This window comes from Ahaetulla prasina, chromosome 6 (genome assembly GCF_028640845.1).
Source record: "Ahaetulla prasina isolate Xishuangbanna chromosome 6, ASM2864084v1, whole genome shotgun sequence".
Lineage (NCBI taxonomy): Eukaryota > Metazoa > Chordata > Lepidosauria > Squamata > Colubridae > Ahaetulla > Ahaetulla prasina.
The window spans coordinates 31621560-31637588 of NC_080544.1; the positions used below are offsets into that span (position 1 = coordinate 31621560).

Genomic DNA, 16029 nt, shown 5'->3' on the forward strand with positions numbered 1-16029 from the left:
ACTGACCTGAGTCCCCAGTTGCAGGAGAATCATGATTTCAGGAATACAGGAAGCACACTAAATAATCTCAGCCAAAGAGCACTAACAAAGCCATTGTTGAAATGATTCCCCTAACTTTCTTCCCTTGCAACTTCTAGAAACATTCCCCCCCCCATTAAAGTGGTATCTATGCAAAATGTGCTACCTCCTTGTGTGGAATGAGTAAGTGGTTGCATCTTATAAACGTAACCATACATTATGGCAAGAAATCACCATAATTTTGATTTCTTTTGAACTGTCAAAATGTCTCTTCCTCTTTTTGCCCTGCATATAGCCGATTGCAGAATCAAATTGTGCAGTGCACGAGCATGAGTAATTCCTCCTGATCCAGGAATTGCAATTGTCACCCAAGATCATGGCAGGAGCTGCAAGTTATGAACCAGTTCTGCCACAGGATACCCTGTTCAGAGTGAAAGGTGGAACATCTTTAGAGCCATTATCTAAAATCCAATATTAATTATAGTTTAGCTTTTTAAAAATTTTGGAACACATAAGCATGATTAATAATCTATTATATAGAGCCATGATGACAAACTGATGGCATGCGTGCCACAGGTGGCACGCGGAGCCATATCTGTGGGCACGCGAACATTATCCTAGCTCAGCTCTACCGTGGATACACGTGCCACTCAGCTGATTTTCGGGCCTTCAGGAAGTTGGGAAATGGGCTAATTCTGGCCTCTGTAGGGTCTCCAGGAGAGTGGGGTTGGGGAAGGCTGTTTTTGCCCTCTCCAGGCTCCAAGAAAGCCTCTGGAGTCTGGGGAGGGCAAAAAATTGGCCTAACCGGCCCACTGTGTCATCACGTGCCAAAAGTAGGGGTCACGCGGGTGGGGCAAGGCACAGGGGGGCATTGAATTATGGGTGTGGGCACGTGCGCACGCAACCCCTCTGTGCTCCCCCCACTTTTGGCATGCGACAGCAAAAAGGTTAGCCATCACTGATATAAAGTCTCACATAGAACTGATACTGTAGCAGATTGCCATTTATAAAACAGGGTTCTTGCTCAGAAGGCAGTTTTGTCTACAATCTTTTGGTGCTGGGGATAAGGTGAAAATATTTGTTTCTAGGGCCTGACATTTCTGAAGTAGGAAATACTTGAACATGCAACTGATCCATGAAACCCATTGCTCTTTTTTATCCTCTTTTCATCAACAGACAAAACCTCCGTTTTATAAAATTGAAGATGTTACAATACCAGTAGCTGTGTGGAGTGGAGGAAAGGATATTGTTGCAACAAAAAAAGATATCGAATTACTGATTTCTCGAATCACTCATTTGGTTTTCTATAAGAATATTCCTGACTGGCAACATATGGATCCTATCTTGGGCCTAGATATTCCACAACAACTATATAATGATATACATAAGCTAATGCAGAAGTACTAGGTTTAATTTTAGAGATGGAACCTAAAAGGAAGAAGCAAGATCTTAAAGCATTCATTTATTTTTGCTATGAATTCTTCAAATCTAATGTTTAAGCTATATTGAAAAATATGTTAGAAATTAACTTTTAAAGTTAATTAAGCTATGTTATACATGTACTCAAAGTTATATGCATGCAAACATGCATATTTCTGGTCTAAATAACATGAAGTGCCAGGATACTTTAGATTGGCCAGAAAGGTTAATTTGGAAAAAGTAGTTTAAACTGTATGAAAGCAAATGGTTCAGTTGAGCAGTTAGCTGGTATTTCATAACATTTGATGAGCATTTTACTCATTTGAATTTTACTTGTGTTTGTGATATTAGGTTCTTGTTCCATTTACATTTTGTAAGAAATCCATGTTTGTTCATTTTCAAATTCAAATCATTCAGTTGATTCCAGTTTTAAAACAGGGTTTTATCTTTTAGTTTTTGGGTCTTATGAAAAGTTTTTGAAGAACAACGGTCTTTCATAAATATTGTTAGTTCATTTCATGCTACTTTGTCACTTGTAAGTTTTTATTATTCTACATGTATTTTTGCTATTAAATATTCTTTCATTGATCAATGAAAAGATCAATTCAATGTTCCCTGGAAAATCCCTTAGAAATCAAAGGTATCTCTTGCCTCCCCAACAGCTCCTAAGGCCATCTGTTCCCAAGAGTGGGTAAACTGATTATAAAAATTCTTCAGTGAGTATCTTTGTCCTCATTTGTGTCCTGTGGACAGATCATTAAACAGTCTATGTTTGATAATAATTAATTAGGCATTATATGTTTGATCAGATACTTTTAATGTACAAAGTTGACATCTTCATTGAACTGGTGGTTGAAAGTATGTCCCTTTTTCTGATTGATTTCTTTGGGAAGCCAGTTTTATTATGTACCTACCATAGAAGTAACATTTCTTCCTTTCACTTATCTCTTTTATTTCAATCTTTCCAGTATTAATGTGTTTTGTTTTTTCCTCCTTATGCTAGGATGGGTAAAAATCTAAAATAATTTAGGATGGTTTAAATATATGCAATAAAAGAATTGTATCACTCAGTTGAGGGCAGGCACCCCCATTCTGCATGGGTTCTTTTGGAGAGGTTTTCTCAAGTTTAGGCATATGCACAGGTGAGGGTGAAGGTTCATTCTACAAGTTTGTGGGTTGGTTTCAACATTTTGTTACCAGACTAGGTAACATTCAGTAGAGTTTAAGGGATTTGAGTGTTCTGTTTATTAGGGCTTTGTGTGATCAGTAGGTCTTGTGATAGTAAGGTCATGTCAGGTGAGTGTCCCATCAGGTCAGGGTCTTGTGATGGGGAGCTTTCATCAGGTGAGAGTACTACCCACATAGGCAGGGGTGCTACAGGCTTGACAACAAACTTGTTATATGGAGCTCTAACCTTTTGCTGTTGTCAATGCCCAATGCCAATGCCAGCATAGCTGAACTAATTCCTGCATGTTCTTGGACACTCAGTTCTTGCTAGCTCATCCAGAACTTGATCTGGCAATCCTTCCTGAAATTAGTCAATAAGTGTTGCTTCAATCCACGCCAGGTTTTGGAAAGCATTTACATATTCAGTTACTGAAGACACCCTTATTTCAATTTTTGCTGATTAAATTATCACAGGATCAGAATGCATGATCTGTGGACTAAATTTAGCAAAATTGTCCACAAGTGACTTAACAATGGCATGGCCCATCTAGCATTATTTCCAGATCAAAGGCACATTATAAACCCAACCAGATGACTGTGTTTGAAAATCCTCCCCATGCATGCTCATATAGAGATTGTACTGTGCCTAAAAGGTAGGAAATTGAGACAATATCCCATATTTTTTTCTGGATTGACAATTGGGCATTTTCTACAAACGGTTGGGTGATACTGCTGTTATTTGCAGTGGCTAAGCATGTAATGTTTGCAGCTTGTTCCATGCTGTTTGGTTTTTTTGCAGCATAGCCATTACCAAAGATATCTCTTTGCAATCAGCCAAGAGTTAATGAGGCTGGAAACAAACTGTTTTGAGTTTAAAATACTCACACAAAATTGTTATGTAATTCAGTTTATGCAAGATCAAAGAGGTAACAACACTAAAATACAATATACAGAGCAGTGGTGAAATCTGAACCGGTTTAGTACCGGTTCGCTGGCTTGCACCAAATGTGAGGTGTGCGCACCAGTGCACACCAAAAGAAGGCATGCGGCAAGTAGACCAGTGTGCGCGGAGGGGGGGGGCTGATCAGCTGTGGCACGCAATCTTTTTTTTTTATTTTTAAAAGCATTTTTTTACAACTTCTTTGACTGAATAGGCTTTTAGAAGTAAAAAAAAAGGCTCAGGTGCGCATGGGCCAGGGGTGGGGGGAAGGGATTTTTGCTACGAGTTCTCAGAACCACCCACCATCATTGCTACCGGATCAGCCGATCTGGTCCGAACGAGGAGCATTTCACCCCGATACAGTCTGTAATAGACACTTACCTAAATGGTTAGCTTTGTAACAGGAGCATGCAGAAGAATAGTCCAAAATCAGTCCAAGGTTCCAAGAGCTGGGTCAGAGTTGTCAGCCAGAATTTCACAAGCAGAATTCACATGAATTGCCATGTAAGAGCCAGAGATCAGATGGTTGTTTTCCAGCAAAGTAATATGGATCAGTGCTACCTGTTAAATCAGGCTGTAGAGATCCCTTTTTTGGCAAGAATTCTCTGTTCTGTTTACTCACCAGTTGCAGGGTTTGGGAGATCTTATGTCACTCTCAGCTGACTGTTCCATGGTTCAGAGGTTTTATTGATCCTCATGTTGTTCTTGGCTTTATGTTTTCTGAGGCCATAGGTTCTGCTGGAGCTTCTTCTTCAAAGTTAAATTGTAATTGTAACTGAGTCTATTCATCTAGCTGTTGATCGTTTTCTTCTCCTCTCCTTCCAATTTTTTTAATATATTAACATAAATACATAAAGGTTTTGTCAGACCATCAATATACCAATTTATCTGACCTAGAAATACAAACTCATTCAAAAATATTCCCTGATCAGGTTTTGAATCAGAAGCTGAATCAGAATAGAGCTGAAAGGGATGGTATTCACTTACCTTTGCTACCGATCCGCAAATGTGAGTGCATGTGTGTGAGCGTCACTTCCGCATATGCGCAGAGCCTTCCACACATGTGCAGAGCATCAAAAAAAAGGATGTAATGACATCTGGGCAGGTGGGTGGAGCCTCCCGCAGCCGCCACTACCAGTTCGCCCAAATAGATAGAACTGGCTGAATACCACCACTGCTTGGAGGTCTTCTAATCCAGATCCCTGCTCAAGCAGGGGATTTTTTTAAAATTTGCATTTATATCCCGCCCTTCTCCGAAGACTCAGAGCGGCTTACACTATGTCAAGCAATAGTCTTCATCCATTTGTATATTATATACAAAGTCAACTTATTGCCCCCAACAATCTGGGTCCTCATTTTACCTACCTTTTAAAGGATGGAAGGCTGAGTCAACCTTGGGCCTGGTGGGACTTGAACCTGCAATAATTGCAAGCAGCTGCTGTTAATAACAGACTGCATTAGCCTGTTGAGCCACCAGAGGCCCTGGGATCCTACAGGGATCCTACCCATTTCAAAATGACTATCCAGTCTCTTCTTTAAAACCTCCTGTGATGAACCACCTACAATGTTTGAAGACAAGCTGTTCCACTGATTAATCAGACTTGCATTTCAGTTCTGTGTCTTGATCCTGCTCTTTAAAAATGTCTGGTGGAATACAATGTTTCAAAGATCAAATTGAAAGAGCAACTAAGAAATCAGTGTCCATAGACATCGGGTGAAATGCTCCTGGTTCGGACTGGATTGGGCGATCCGGTAGCAATGGGGGCGGGTAGTTCGGAGAACCGGTAATAAAAATCCCTGGGCCTCCTGCCCATGCCCACCCAATTGCTCAGTCCCCACTTGCCTACTTGGCAGCTTGCTGCTTTTTTGGGATTGCTCGCTTTTCCTGCCTTGCTTTGGCTGCTACAATCAATTACATCAGCTAGCAACTCAGTCTGCCTGCTTGCAATCCATCTCATCGGTGAGCAACTCAATCTGCCTGCCTTGTTCCTTCAATTGGGTAAGTAACTGGGGGGTTTTGTGGGGGGAGGGAGCTTTAAAAAATAGTTAATTGGGTTTTTTTAAGGAGTTTTAGGGTTTTTTTAGACATAGCAATTTAAAGTTAAGGAAGTTTTAAATTTAGCTGCTTTTATCTAAAAATATAAATAAAATAAAATAATAAAATAAAATATTTGTGCAGCTTTCTGAGATTTGGTGTGTTTCTGTAGTGTTTCACTCTAACTACACAAACACATAAAATCTCACAAAGCTGTATGTGGCATTTTGTGTGTGTGTGTGAGTCGTGTTGTGTTGTGTGTGTGTGTAAAGTGTGAAAGTTGGTTTTTGAGTGTTTTGTGGCTGTGTGAGGTTCCTGCTTGTTGCAGGGGCCATTTTGGGTGAAGTGCAGCTGCTTTTACATTGTGTGTGAGTCAGTTGTGTTTTGTGTGTGTGTAAAGTGTGAAAGTTGGTTTTTGGTACCTCTTATTGTTATTGTACTTTGTTTATTATTTTTATTTATTGTTATTAGCCATGTCCACCCGGTCACCTGACCACCAAGCCATGCCCGCCAATTAAGCTACGCCCACAGAACCAATAAGGAAAATGTTTAGATTTCAGCCTGATAGACATTAATCAATCTGTGGATGAGAGAAGCTGCAATACAGGTAATCAAGATCATGGCTGGGCGTATAAGGATCTTTTTGTTTATGGACCTTGTAATTATGATCTAAGTATTTGTGGATATATGTTCAAATTATATTTCATTGCAAGTTTTGTGTAGGATCTATTCAGTATCAAGTTCTTCTAGATAGCACAACTAGGTAAGTTAAAGTATATTCTTTAATTTTTGTCCTTAATTTGTATGGAAAATATTTTTATCTTGCAACACTGTTTTAAATGCTTATTAGTTTTTCAAAAAAGATACTTACTATTAATTCTATTATATTATATTAAGTATAATCCTTCAGCTGAAAGAACATTATAGGTAAAAATATTGTTTGGATTTTTAAAGTAAAACAACTGATAACTAAAGACCTGAAAACTCATTTGGGTCTTCCCATGTCTTCTTAAAAATATTGCAAATACCATTAATGAAAATGATTACATCCATATTTGTAACAGCTGTCATAGCGAAAGAATAATATTTTCCAGTTCCTGTTTGAAATTCTTTCTCTTTAATACATTATATAAATATTGGAAAAGAGAGATAGGGTGCATTTGCAGTGCCAATTGCCAGATCATTAGATACCTGCTTTACAAAGAAAGGGACACTGAACAACAGAAAGAAAAAGTATAAATTTACAAACTTTAATGTTGTGAGGTAGGAAATCTGAGGAAATGTGTTGCAGATAATAGAAAAATTATTTCTCTATTGTAAAGCAAAAGCAGTATGGAAAATCCCATTTTTAAGAAGAATGAATTGTTGAGATATCTAGCCTTCTTGTGAACAATGACACGCTGGCAGTTTCTCATCTTGTTAACAGGTTCCTTATGTCTTTTAAATGAACTTTAATGAATGAATATTTTTATTATGAGATTTGCAAACCAAATATTAAAATAAAAGATGAAATGTTACATTTTGTGGTGAGTTCCTCACTGGATTGTCAAAGTCTGCCTCATTTTACAGGCTGTATAACAAAATTTAGCTACGTTCAAAGAGACTAAAAATTGGCTGGCAAGTGAGGACTTTCCCATTGTTTTAGGACTAAAAGAAGCTTTTCCCATAGTAGGAAATGGTTGTCTATTTTATTTGTTTGTTTAAAACATTTATATATCCCCACCTTAATTGGGCGTCAAGCCCTAAGGATGCCTATATGTTGTGCAGGTATTAGCAGTATTAGCATCAAGTGTCTATTGAACAGTAGCACAAACCGAAGGATGGTTGTCATTGGATTGGTGAGGTATTACACCACATATTACTTTATTACTTCTTCTGAATTCAGATCCTTAAAGTATACCCAGTAAATATAAAGTTTTTACAGTTATGGTGTGCATAACTGTAAATATGCTCAGTTGTACAGTATAAGTAATTATTCTTAATAATGTGTCAGAAAAAGAATATGTCAGTTTCATCAGCTTTGATATGAATAATACATCAGTTGCAGATATTGGAAGAAAAACAAAGATATTTCTATAAAGTCTTGGAAAGTAGTCACATCTCTCTGTCTCTCATTTTATTCCACTTTTTTCACATATACCTCAAGGTGGCAAATATACCTAATACTCCTTCCTCCTCCTATTTTCCACCCAACAGCAACCTGTGAGATGAGTTAGGCTGAGAGAAATTGACCCAAAGTCATTCAGCTGTTTTTTCATTCCTAAATCAACCAGAATTAGAACTCACAGCCCCCTGGTTTCTAGGTCACCATCTTAACACCTCTCCTGCACAAGCTGCACTGGTTGCCAGTGGTCTTCCGGGTGCAATTCAAGGTGTTGGTAACCACCTTTAAAGCGCTCCATGGCTTAGGACCGGGCTATTTACGGGACTGCTGCCACCGATAGCCTCCCATCGACCTGTGCGCTCCCACAGGGAGGGTCTCTTCAGGATGCTGTCAGCCAAACAATGCCGGCTGGCGACCCCCAGGGGGAGAGTCTTCTCTGTGGGGGCACCTACCCTCTGGAACGAGGTTCCTCCGGGGTTACGATCACTCCCCAACCTCCGGACCTTCCGACGTGAGCTCAAGACCTTTTTATTCCATCGCGCGGGGCTGGCCTAATGGGTTATGGTTTTTAATTGGGGTTTTACTATTGATTTTTAATAGTTTTAATGTTTAGCCGAATTTAAATTAGATTTTTTTAGTGTTTTTTAATCTATTTATGCATATTGTTTTATGCTGGCTATAAACCGCCCTTCGGGAGAAGGGCAGTATAGAAATTTAATAAACTAACTAACTAACTAACCACTACACCTAACTGGCTCATTTGTAAGACACATAATTAATGATACTTTGCATCTAATCTATTGTTTTTGAAACCATTTAATCCAAGCTAAATGGCATGTTATAGTCTCCCCACCATATGAATTTTATATTTTATTTCCCATAATAAATCTAAAACATTTAGTTTTATTATAGGAAATTTAGATTTAGATTTATTATATTTACATTTATCTTATTTTATTTAATGAAACTTAGATATACCCATAAGATGAAACTATCTTCCCTTTTTCAGTGGATCATGACCAATGTACAATTCAAAAAAGGTTCAGTGAAAGTCATATCAAAGCCAACTCCTCCATTTTTAATATCTGGCCAGACTTCTCTGTAGTGCAGTTAGAGAGTTCATTTATACAAGAATGAAATCATTAGTTAGTCTTGAGCTTACATGCATAACATTGGGAGCTAAATAAGTCAAGCTGAATCAATTTGTATGTTTATTGTGTCTTTAGTTTCATAGATGTCCTTCTCTGTGCCTCTCCTGTAACATCCTTAAAAAAACAAAGGTTTATTATTGCCTATTTTGGGCTGTTAATAACTTCTTGTAACCGGGGCTCTTTATTTCTATCACTTACTAAACACAGGATCATCCTGTTACAATAACAGCTGAAGCTCAACCAAGGTAAAAAAAACCTGATAAAGTGTATTTTTGATTGTATGCCTATAGTGTCTCTCTTCGTGACCACCTTGTGTCTTTATCAACAATTGATTCTTTTTTGAGAATCTGCTTCAAGTACATGCACATGCTCGAACTGTCTGTAATCAATACATTACATACAATCAATATAACAGTATTATTTAAGTTCTATGGAAACTCGCAGCTCTAAATCCTGGCACTTTTGACTGAAAGAGAGCAGTGACTTGTAACCTTCAAGCTTTAGAGTAATAAAAACTATTAGGACTCTTTGCATTTTACTGGATTATTTTGCTATGACAGTAGGATTAGCCCAGAAAATAAACACTGAATTAACAGACAAGTAATCCCACTTACTTACTACTTTGTTTAGCAATTAAACCTACAATACTGTAAAAAGAAAATAGCTTTGCAATCAATCCTTGTAGAACAGGGGTCTCCAATCTTGGCAACTGTAGCAAAGCCTGGAGCAAAGCTGGCTGGGGAATTCTGGGAGTTGAAGTCCTCCAAACTTAAAGTTGCCAAGGTTGGAGACCCCTGTTGTAGAGTGTATTTATGTGTATCACACAGTGGCGTTGTGGCTGTTCCACAACCATGAAGTTCAGGTGCTTTGTAACTGGTTTATGACAGGTAGAGTTAATAGACAATGAATGCAGAAGTAAAATTGTACATCACACTCACATGATGTCTTGTTTTAAAACCATAGTGATTTGCTTAACGACCAAAGGGAAAGCAAGATTGTAAGCCCATCACAGTCACTTTCAGTTCTATTTAATACTTAAATTCATATACACTTTCTTGATTGGAATTTATTTACGTTATTCATTATATTTGTCTCCCTATGTCTGTGAAGAACACTTCCCTACTATTGGTCCCTAAAAAGCTGTTATGCATGTATTATTTAGATAAGATACAATAAGCAAATGGCATTGCAATCTTAATTTGCTGATTTGGATCACGGACATTATTTTTATAAGCTCTATGGTGGTTCCTTTGTACCTTAATGAAAGATCAAAGACCAAGTAAGATGGAAGTTTCTGTTCTATTTGTTGATAGATAGAAGGCTTGTATTGAAAAAGGCTTATACTGACAAAGCTTTACGACTGATCTGTATGCTTTTGCTTTGCAGAGACCCATAATGTGGCTGGTTTGGGTGGTGCTATGCTTAATCCAACAAGCAGTGACCTCAGAAAAATCTATAAATGGAAGATATTTGAATCCTGAACATTTGATGAACATTGTAAATGGCTCATCTTGGTGGTGGTAAAAGGGAAAGGATCCTCATGTTTTATTCAGCCAGATGATCAAGAAAAAGGGTTTAATTGACTGAAGTTCCTGAATGTTTTGGTTATTCTGGGTGACAGTTTTGAATGTATTATTCAACTTTCATTTCCAGATTGAGTAACTCACACTAAAAACCCTGCCTTTTTATGGCCCTCACATACCTTAAACATCACACCAAACTGGCTCTTTTGTAATTATACCTTGCATCTAATCTATTATTGCTTTTGAAGCCATTTAATCCAAAATTGGCATGTTATAGGCTCCTCACCATATGAATGTAATCCCTTAATTCAGGGTAGAGTCAGGGAGACTGGATGGAGCTGAGCGTTTATTGTCTGGATGGTCTTCCTGACGCCACACAGAGTTCAAGCAGATATTTTTTCTAAACATCTGCTATTACCTTGGATTGAACTTTCAACCTTCTGAGTAGGGAAGTGAGCGTCTTTTCCACTAGGCTACCATGCTGCTTGATTAAGTAACTCATACTGACCATGTTAAAAAGTCATATCATAATTATGGCAATATTACTGAAATACCCATTGTAAATGATGTTTCTTTCACAATTCTGTTTGTAAGAATTGTCTACCCTGTCTATCCAAACACATTCTGTTCGGATAGACAGGACACAACTACTTTGGAATATGAAAAAATATGTAGCTGGCTTGGTGTTAACTTCTAGTTTGGGGACATCTCACTGTGCACAAATTATACCAGTATTTAAGGTATATTAAAAAATATTTATCATATTATGAATGGTTAGAGTAGTAATGGTCTGGAATACTATTTAGCTTTTTCAAAACATTGTTGATTATTTTTTTTGCAGAGTGAAATCATTCAATATTGGGGGTACCCTAGTGAAGAGTATGAAATCCTGACAAGTGATGGCTATTATCTCAAAGCAAACAGAATTCCTAATGGAATACACAGTCCTGAAAAGACAGGTATTTTGGAGAGAAATTATTAGTATGGTGACATTTCTAAGGGAAATATTTGCTAGATTCACTATTTTAATACAAGTCAGGCAATGAGGGAAAAGCATTTTCAATGTCATGAAATGACAAGTTAAAAAATATGAGAAAGAGAAGAAGAATGTGGGCAAGGTATTTTTTTCCAGTCTCATGTTCTTTAATTAAGACTTATTCTGGTATCTTTAATCTGGTGTCCTTCTATTAGGACTTAATCTGTCATTAATCATAGAGAGGGACCTAATAGAGGCAGAAGAGATTAAGAAGAGGCGGCAAAATTCTTTTATTCCATCGTGCAGGACTGGCCTAATAGTTTTAATGGGGATTTAATAGTTTTTAGTATATTCAGCCTATCTAAATTATTCTTTTAAATGTGTTTTTAATTTTTGTATTTATTGTTCTTAGTTGGCTGTAAACCGCCCTGAGTCCTTCGGGAGAAGGGCAGTATAGAAATTAAATAAACATTAACAAACATTAACAAAATTACACAGAAGAACTATACAAGAATGAGCTTAACATCTCATGATAACCATGATAGGGTGGTCACTGACCTTGAGCCAGACTCTTAGAATGTGAAGCCTTAGGAAATCTGAGCAACAATAAAGCTAGTGGAGGAGACACTATTCCAGCTGAGCTATTCAAAACCTTAAAAGACAATGCAGTAAAAGTGCTACACTCAATTTGTCAGCAAATTTGGAAAATTCAGCAATGGCCACAGGATTGGAAAAGGTCAGTTTACATTCCAATTCCAAAGAAAGGCAATGCCAAAGAATGTATAAACTATCGCACCATTTCACAGGCTAGTAAGGTTATGCTTAAAATCCTACAAGCTAGGCTCCAGCATTATGTGGATCGAGAACTACCAGAAGTACAGGCAGGATTTCGAAGAGGCAGAGGAACTAGAGATCAAATTGCCAACATATGTTGGACCATGTAGAAAGCTAGGGAGTTCCAGAAAAACATCTACTTCTGCTTCATGGACTATGCTAAAGCCTTTGATTGTGTGGACCACAACAAATTGTGGCAAGTTCTTAAAGAGATGGGAGTACCAGACCATCTTATTTGTCTCTTGAGAAACCTGTATGCGGGTCAAGAAGCAACAGTGAGAACTGGACACGGAACCACTGATTGGTTCAAAATTGGGAAAGGAGTCTGGCAAGGCTGTATACTATCATCCTGCCTATTTAACTTATATGTAGAGCACATCATGAGAAAGGCAGGGATAGATGAATCAAAAGTTGGAATTAAGATGGCCAGGAGAAATATCAACAACCTCAGATATGCAGATTATACCACTCTAATGGCAGAAAGCGAAGAGGAACTAAAAAGCCTCTTGATGCAGATGAAGGAGGAGAGTGCAAAAGTTGGCTTGAAACTTAACATTAAGAAAACTAAGATCATGGTATCCGGCCCTCTCAATTCCTGGCAAATAGATGAGGAAGAAATGGAGGTAGTAACAGATTTTATTTTCCTGGGCTTCAAGATCACCGCAGTTGGGAACTGCAGCCAAGAAATTAAAAGACCCTTGCTCCTGGGGAGGAAAGCTATGACAAATCTAGACAGCGTACTAAAAAGCAGAGACATCACCCTGCCAACAAAAGTGTGTATAGTCAAAGCTATGATTTTCCCAGTTGCAATTTATGGCTGTGAAAGTCGGACCATAAAAGAAAGGCTGAGAGCCAAAGAACTGAGGCCTTTGAACTCTGGTGCTGGAGAAGACTCCTGTGAGTCCCTTGGATTGCAAGGCGAACAAACAAGTCAGTTCTAGAGGAGATCAACCCTGACTGCTCTTTAGAAGGCCAGATCCTGAAGATGAAACTGAAATACTTTGGTCACCTAATGAGAAAGAAGGACTCACTGGAGAAGAGCCTAATGCTGGGAAAGATTGAGGGCAAAAGAAGAATGGGATGACAGAGAATGAGGTGGCTTTATGGAGTCCCTGAAGCAGTAGGCATGAGCTTAAATGGACGCCAGAGGATGGTAGGGGATAGGAAAGCCTGGAGGAATGTTGTCCATGGGGTCGCGATGGGTCAGACACGACTTTGCAACTAACAACAACAACAATCAGAGAGAGTTTTGTAATAATTTCAATTTCCTCTTCCCAGTCAATTTGAAAAGAGACTCTGAGTTGTTTTGATCAAGTGCTCTGTGGCTGGCTTTCAACCATTTATTTACCCTGGCGTAAGCATGTATTGAGGCTATTTTCAGTGGGCTAGATTAAGGTTATCCTTTCATCCACATTGAAAGAAGAAAAGAGAACTCAAATTAATGCAAGTGGCACTCTGATGTCACAATGCAAACCCTTTTTTCTTTTTACATCAATTACTATGTAGCACCGAATGGGCAGAACTTGCATTGATGATGTTGATTATTTATCCATTCAGTTGTGTCCGACTTTTGGCGGTTCTATGGGCCAGGGTTCTCCACATCTTCCGATCCTGCACTACTATGATTTTTTTTCTATGCTCTGACTGGTGTCAGCTTTGATGATGTCCAGCCACTATGTTCTTTGCCAGCCTGAATTCCTTCTATTGCTAACTCTTGCAAACATAATTGCTTTCTCCAGTGAATTCCCCCCTCTCATGATGTGGCCAAAGTAAGTGAGATACAGTTTCATGATTTTGCCTTTTAGTGACCTGTCTGGTGTTATACACTCCAGTACATGCTTTGATGTTCCAAAGGACATCAAAGCCTTCTCCAACACCACAGCTAAAATGAGTTGATTTTCTTCTTGTCTTGCTTTTTTAAGGTCCAACTTTCACAACCATGGGTAGCTATGAAGAACATAACAGAGCAAACTAACCTACATTTGGTTGCCAGGCTGATGTCTTTGCTTTTCCATATTCTACTCATGCTCATTGTTGCTGGGCAATCCAATGCAATCCAATGTTTTATTTCTGTACTGCATTCAATTCTTTGAGCTATCTGCGATCCTAGGAATTTGAATTTTTCCACCCAAACTATTTCTTTACAATCAATTTATATTGATTGATGTTTTCCTTTCTTGCAATGATCATGATCTTGGTCTTTTTGATGTTCAGAAAGAGACCAAAATTCTCACTTTCTTTTTGATTTTCTTGATTAGATGTTCCAGGTCTTCTTTGATTACTGAGATGAGAATTATATCATCATCATATCAGAGATAATGGATGTTTCTTCCACTGATCTTTAACCCAATGTTTAATTCTTCAAGATCTAGCTTCCTCATGATCCTTTTGGCATAAAGGTTAAATAAGAAAAAAGAGAGAATGCAAGCTTGTTACAAGCCTTTCTCTCCCTTTTTTAATAACCCTATAATCAGACCGATCAGTATCTTCATATGGGGTGCACACAGTGACTTCCTGATTTGTGTACAGTGATTGCACCAACTTGACCAGATGTGCTGATATCCAGGTCTTGTACAGTTCTCCATAGCTTCTCTTGATCAACACAATCAAAGGCTTTCTTGTATTCAATGAAGCACATGTAAAATGATCTTTCGATATTCATGAGATTTTTCCATGACCTAGCATAGATTTGCAATATGGTCATGGTGCCACAACACCTTCAACATCTGGTAATTTCCTTTTAATGGTTGGTGCTAGACATTATTGTATAATTTTAAGCGGAATCTTGCTGATGTGAGGGATGACAGCAATTGTGCGATAATTGGGGCAATTTTTAGAGTCACCCTTTTCTGGCAGTAGAATGAATACTGGACATTTCCAATCCTGTGGCCATGTGTTGGTTTCCCAAATTTTCTGGCAGAATTTTTTGTGGGGTAGGCTCCCAGGTCTTTCTCCAACCCCACAACTCATGTTTCAACAGCTGCCCAGGGACAGCAACTGCCATGGTTCTTATTAACCTGAGCAACAACCAATCTGGTATGAGATTGTTGTTATTGTCTTATCATGGTTAATGGGTTGTGTGTACTCTTAGTTTGAATCCTCAGTTGAGGCCTATTTAGCTTGGGTGACCTTTCCAGTATACTTTCTAGTGATGTATGTCCAGCATAGCTCTCAATAGAATATACAAGCCCTTCTTCCATGACAAGGGAGTATCCACATGGAGAGAAGAATGTGCATTATTCTGATGAAAGCAGGAATTCCCTGTAGATGCTCTGTTTCAGTTACTTCATTTTGAGAATACATCTCCATGCAAGAGTTTTGTTTGTATGTTTTGTTTTGTTAGTTTCTATGTGTAAAAGAAGAGCAGGCAGAGCCAGAGGGCAGAATTAAGTGAGTTATCAGCCTAGATGTCAGGTTCCAGAAGGTCGGAATGAATTCCACCAAACATAGTCCCGGTTTGTAGAGTTTTATCTCCCAATCTGGCACGAACTGACCATCAATGAATACAAAGCAAAGCAATGAAATCTAGTCAGGACTAACCGCTCATGGTGGTACATATAACACAGTTTTGCACGTAATCTCTCTTCATGTGAGGCCACCAAAATTGTCAACTGATTAAGTGTAGGGTCTTAAGAAACCCAAAATGCCTGGCTGTGCGGGCATCATGGCAGCGACGCAGCACTACCAACCAGAGAGTGCTGGGCACATAGATCTTGGACCCCTTCCAGGCTAGGCCATCTCTCTGGGTGAGCAGGTGTTGGTTTTCCTGGAACCATTGATCCGCCCGGAGTGCAGCCTGAATGGAACAGGATATGTCATCTACCTGTGCCTCTGGTTGGGATGTGGATGGTGTCTGTTGAAC

The 16029-nt window shown here is 38.6% G+C and overlaps 2 protein-coding genes across 8 annotated transcripts in view; both read left to right on the forward strand.

Annotated features, from left to right (window-relative positions):
• LOC131200807 (lysosomal acid lipase/cholesteryl ester hydrolase-like) overlaps nt 1–3814 on the forward strand; it is a 35059-nt gene extending 31245 nt beyond the window's left edge. Inside the window, exon 8 of the mRNA XM_058188072.1 lies at nt 1195–3814. Coding sequence (XP_058044055.1) covers nt 1195–1425 — 231 coding nt within the window. The 3' untranslated portion in view covers nt 1426–3814. The remainder of the gene's footprint in view (nt 1–1194) is intronic.
• Nucleotides 3815–6040: 2226 nt separating this feature from the next.
• Nucleotides 6041–16029, forward strand: part of LOC131200666 (lipase member M-like) — a 30014-nt gene continuing 20025 nt past the window's right edge. For 2 of the 7 annotated variants that reach the window (XM_058187783.1, XM_058187786.1), the window contains exons 1-4: nt 6212–6342; nt 9042–9079; nt 10221–10331; nt 11199–11316. In XM_058187783.1, coding sequence (XP_058043766.1) covers nt 10230–10331; nt 11199–11316 — 220 coding nt within the window. In that variant the 5' untranslated portion in view covers nt 6212–6342; nt 9042–9079; nt 10221–10229. Of the gene's footprint in view, nt 6187–6210; nt 6343–6405; nt 7423–7473; nt 8195–9041; nt 9080–10220; nt 10332–11198; nt 11317–16029 lie in introns of those variants that run through there. The other 5 variants (XM_058187780.1, XM_058187784.1, XM_058187779.1 and 2 more) reach the window with 5 other exon arrangements.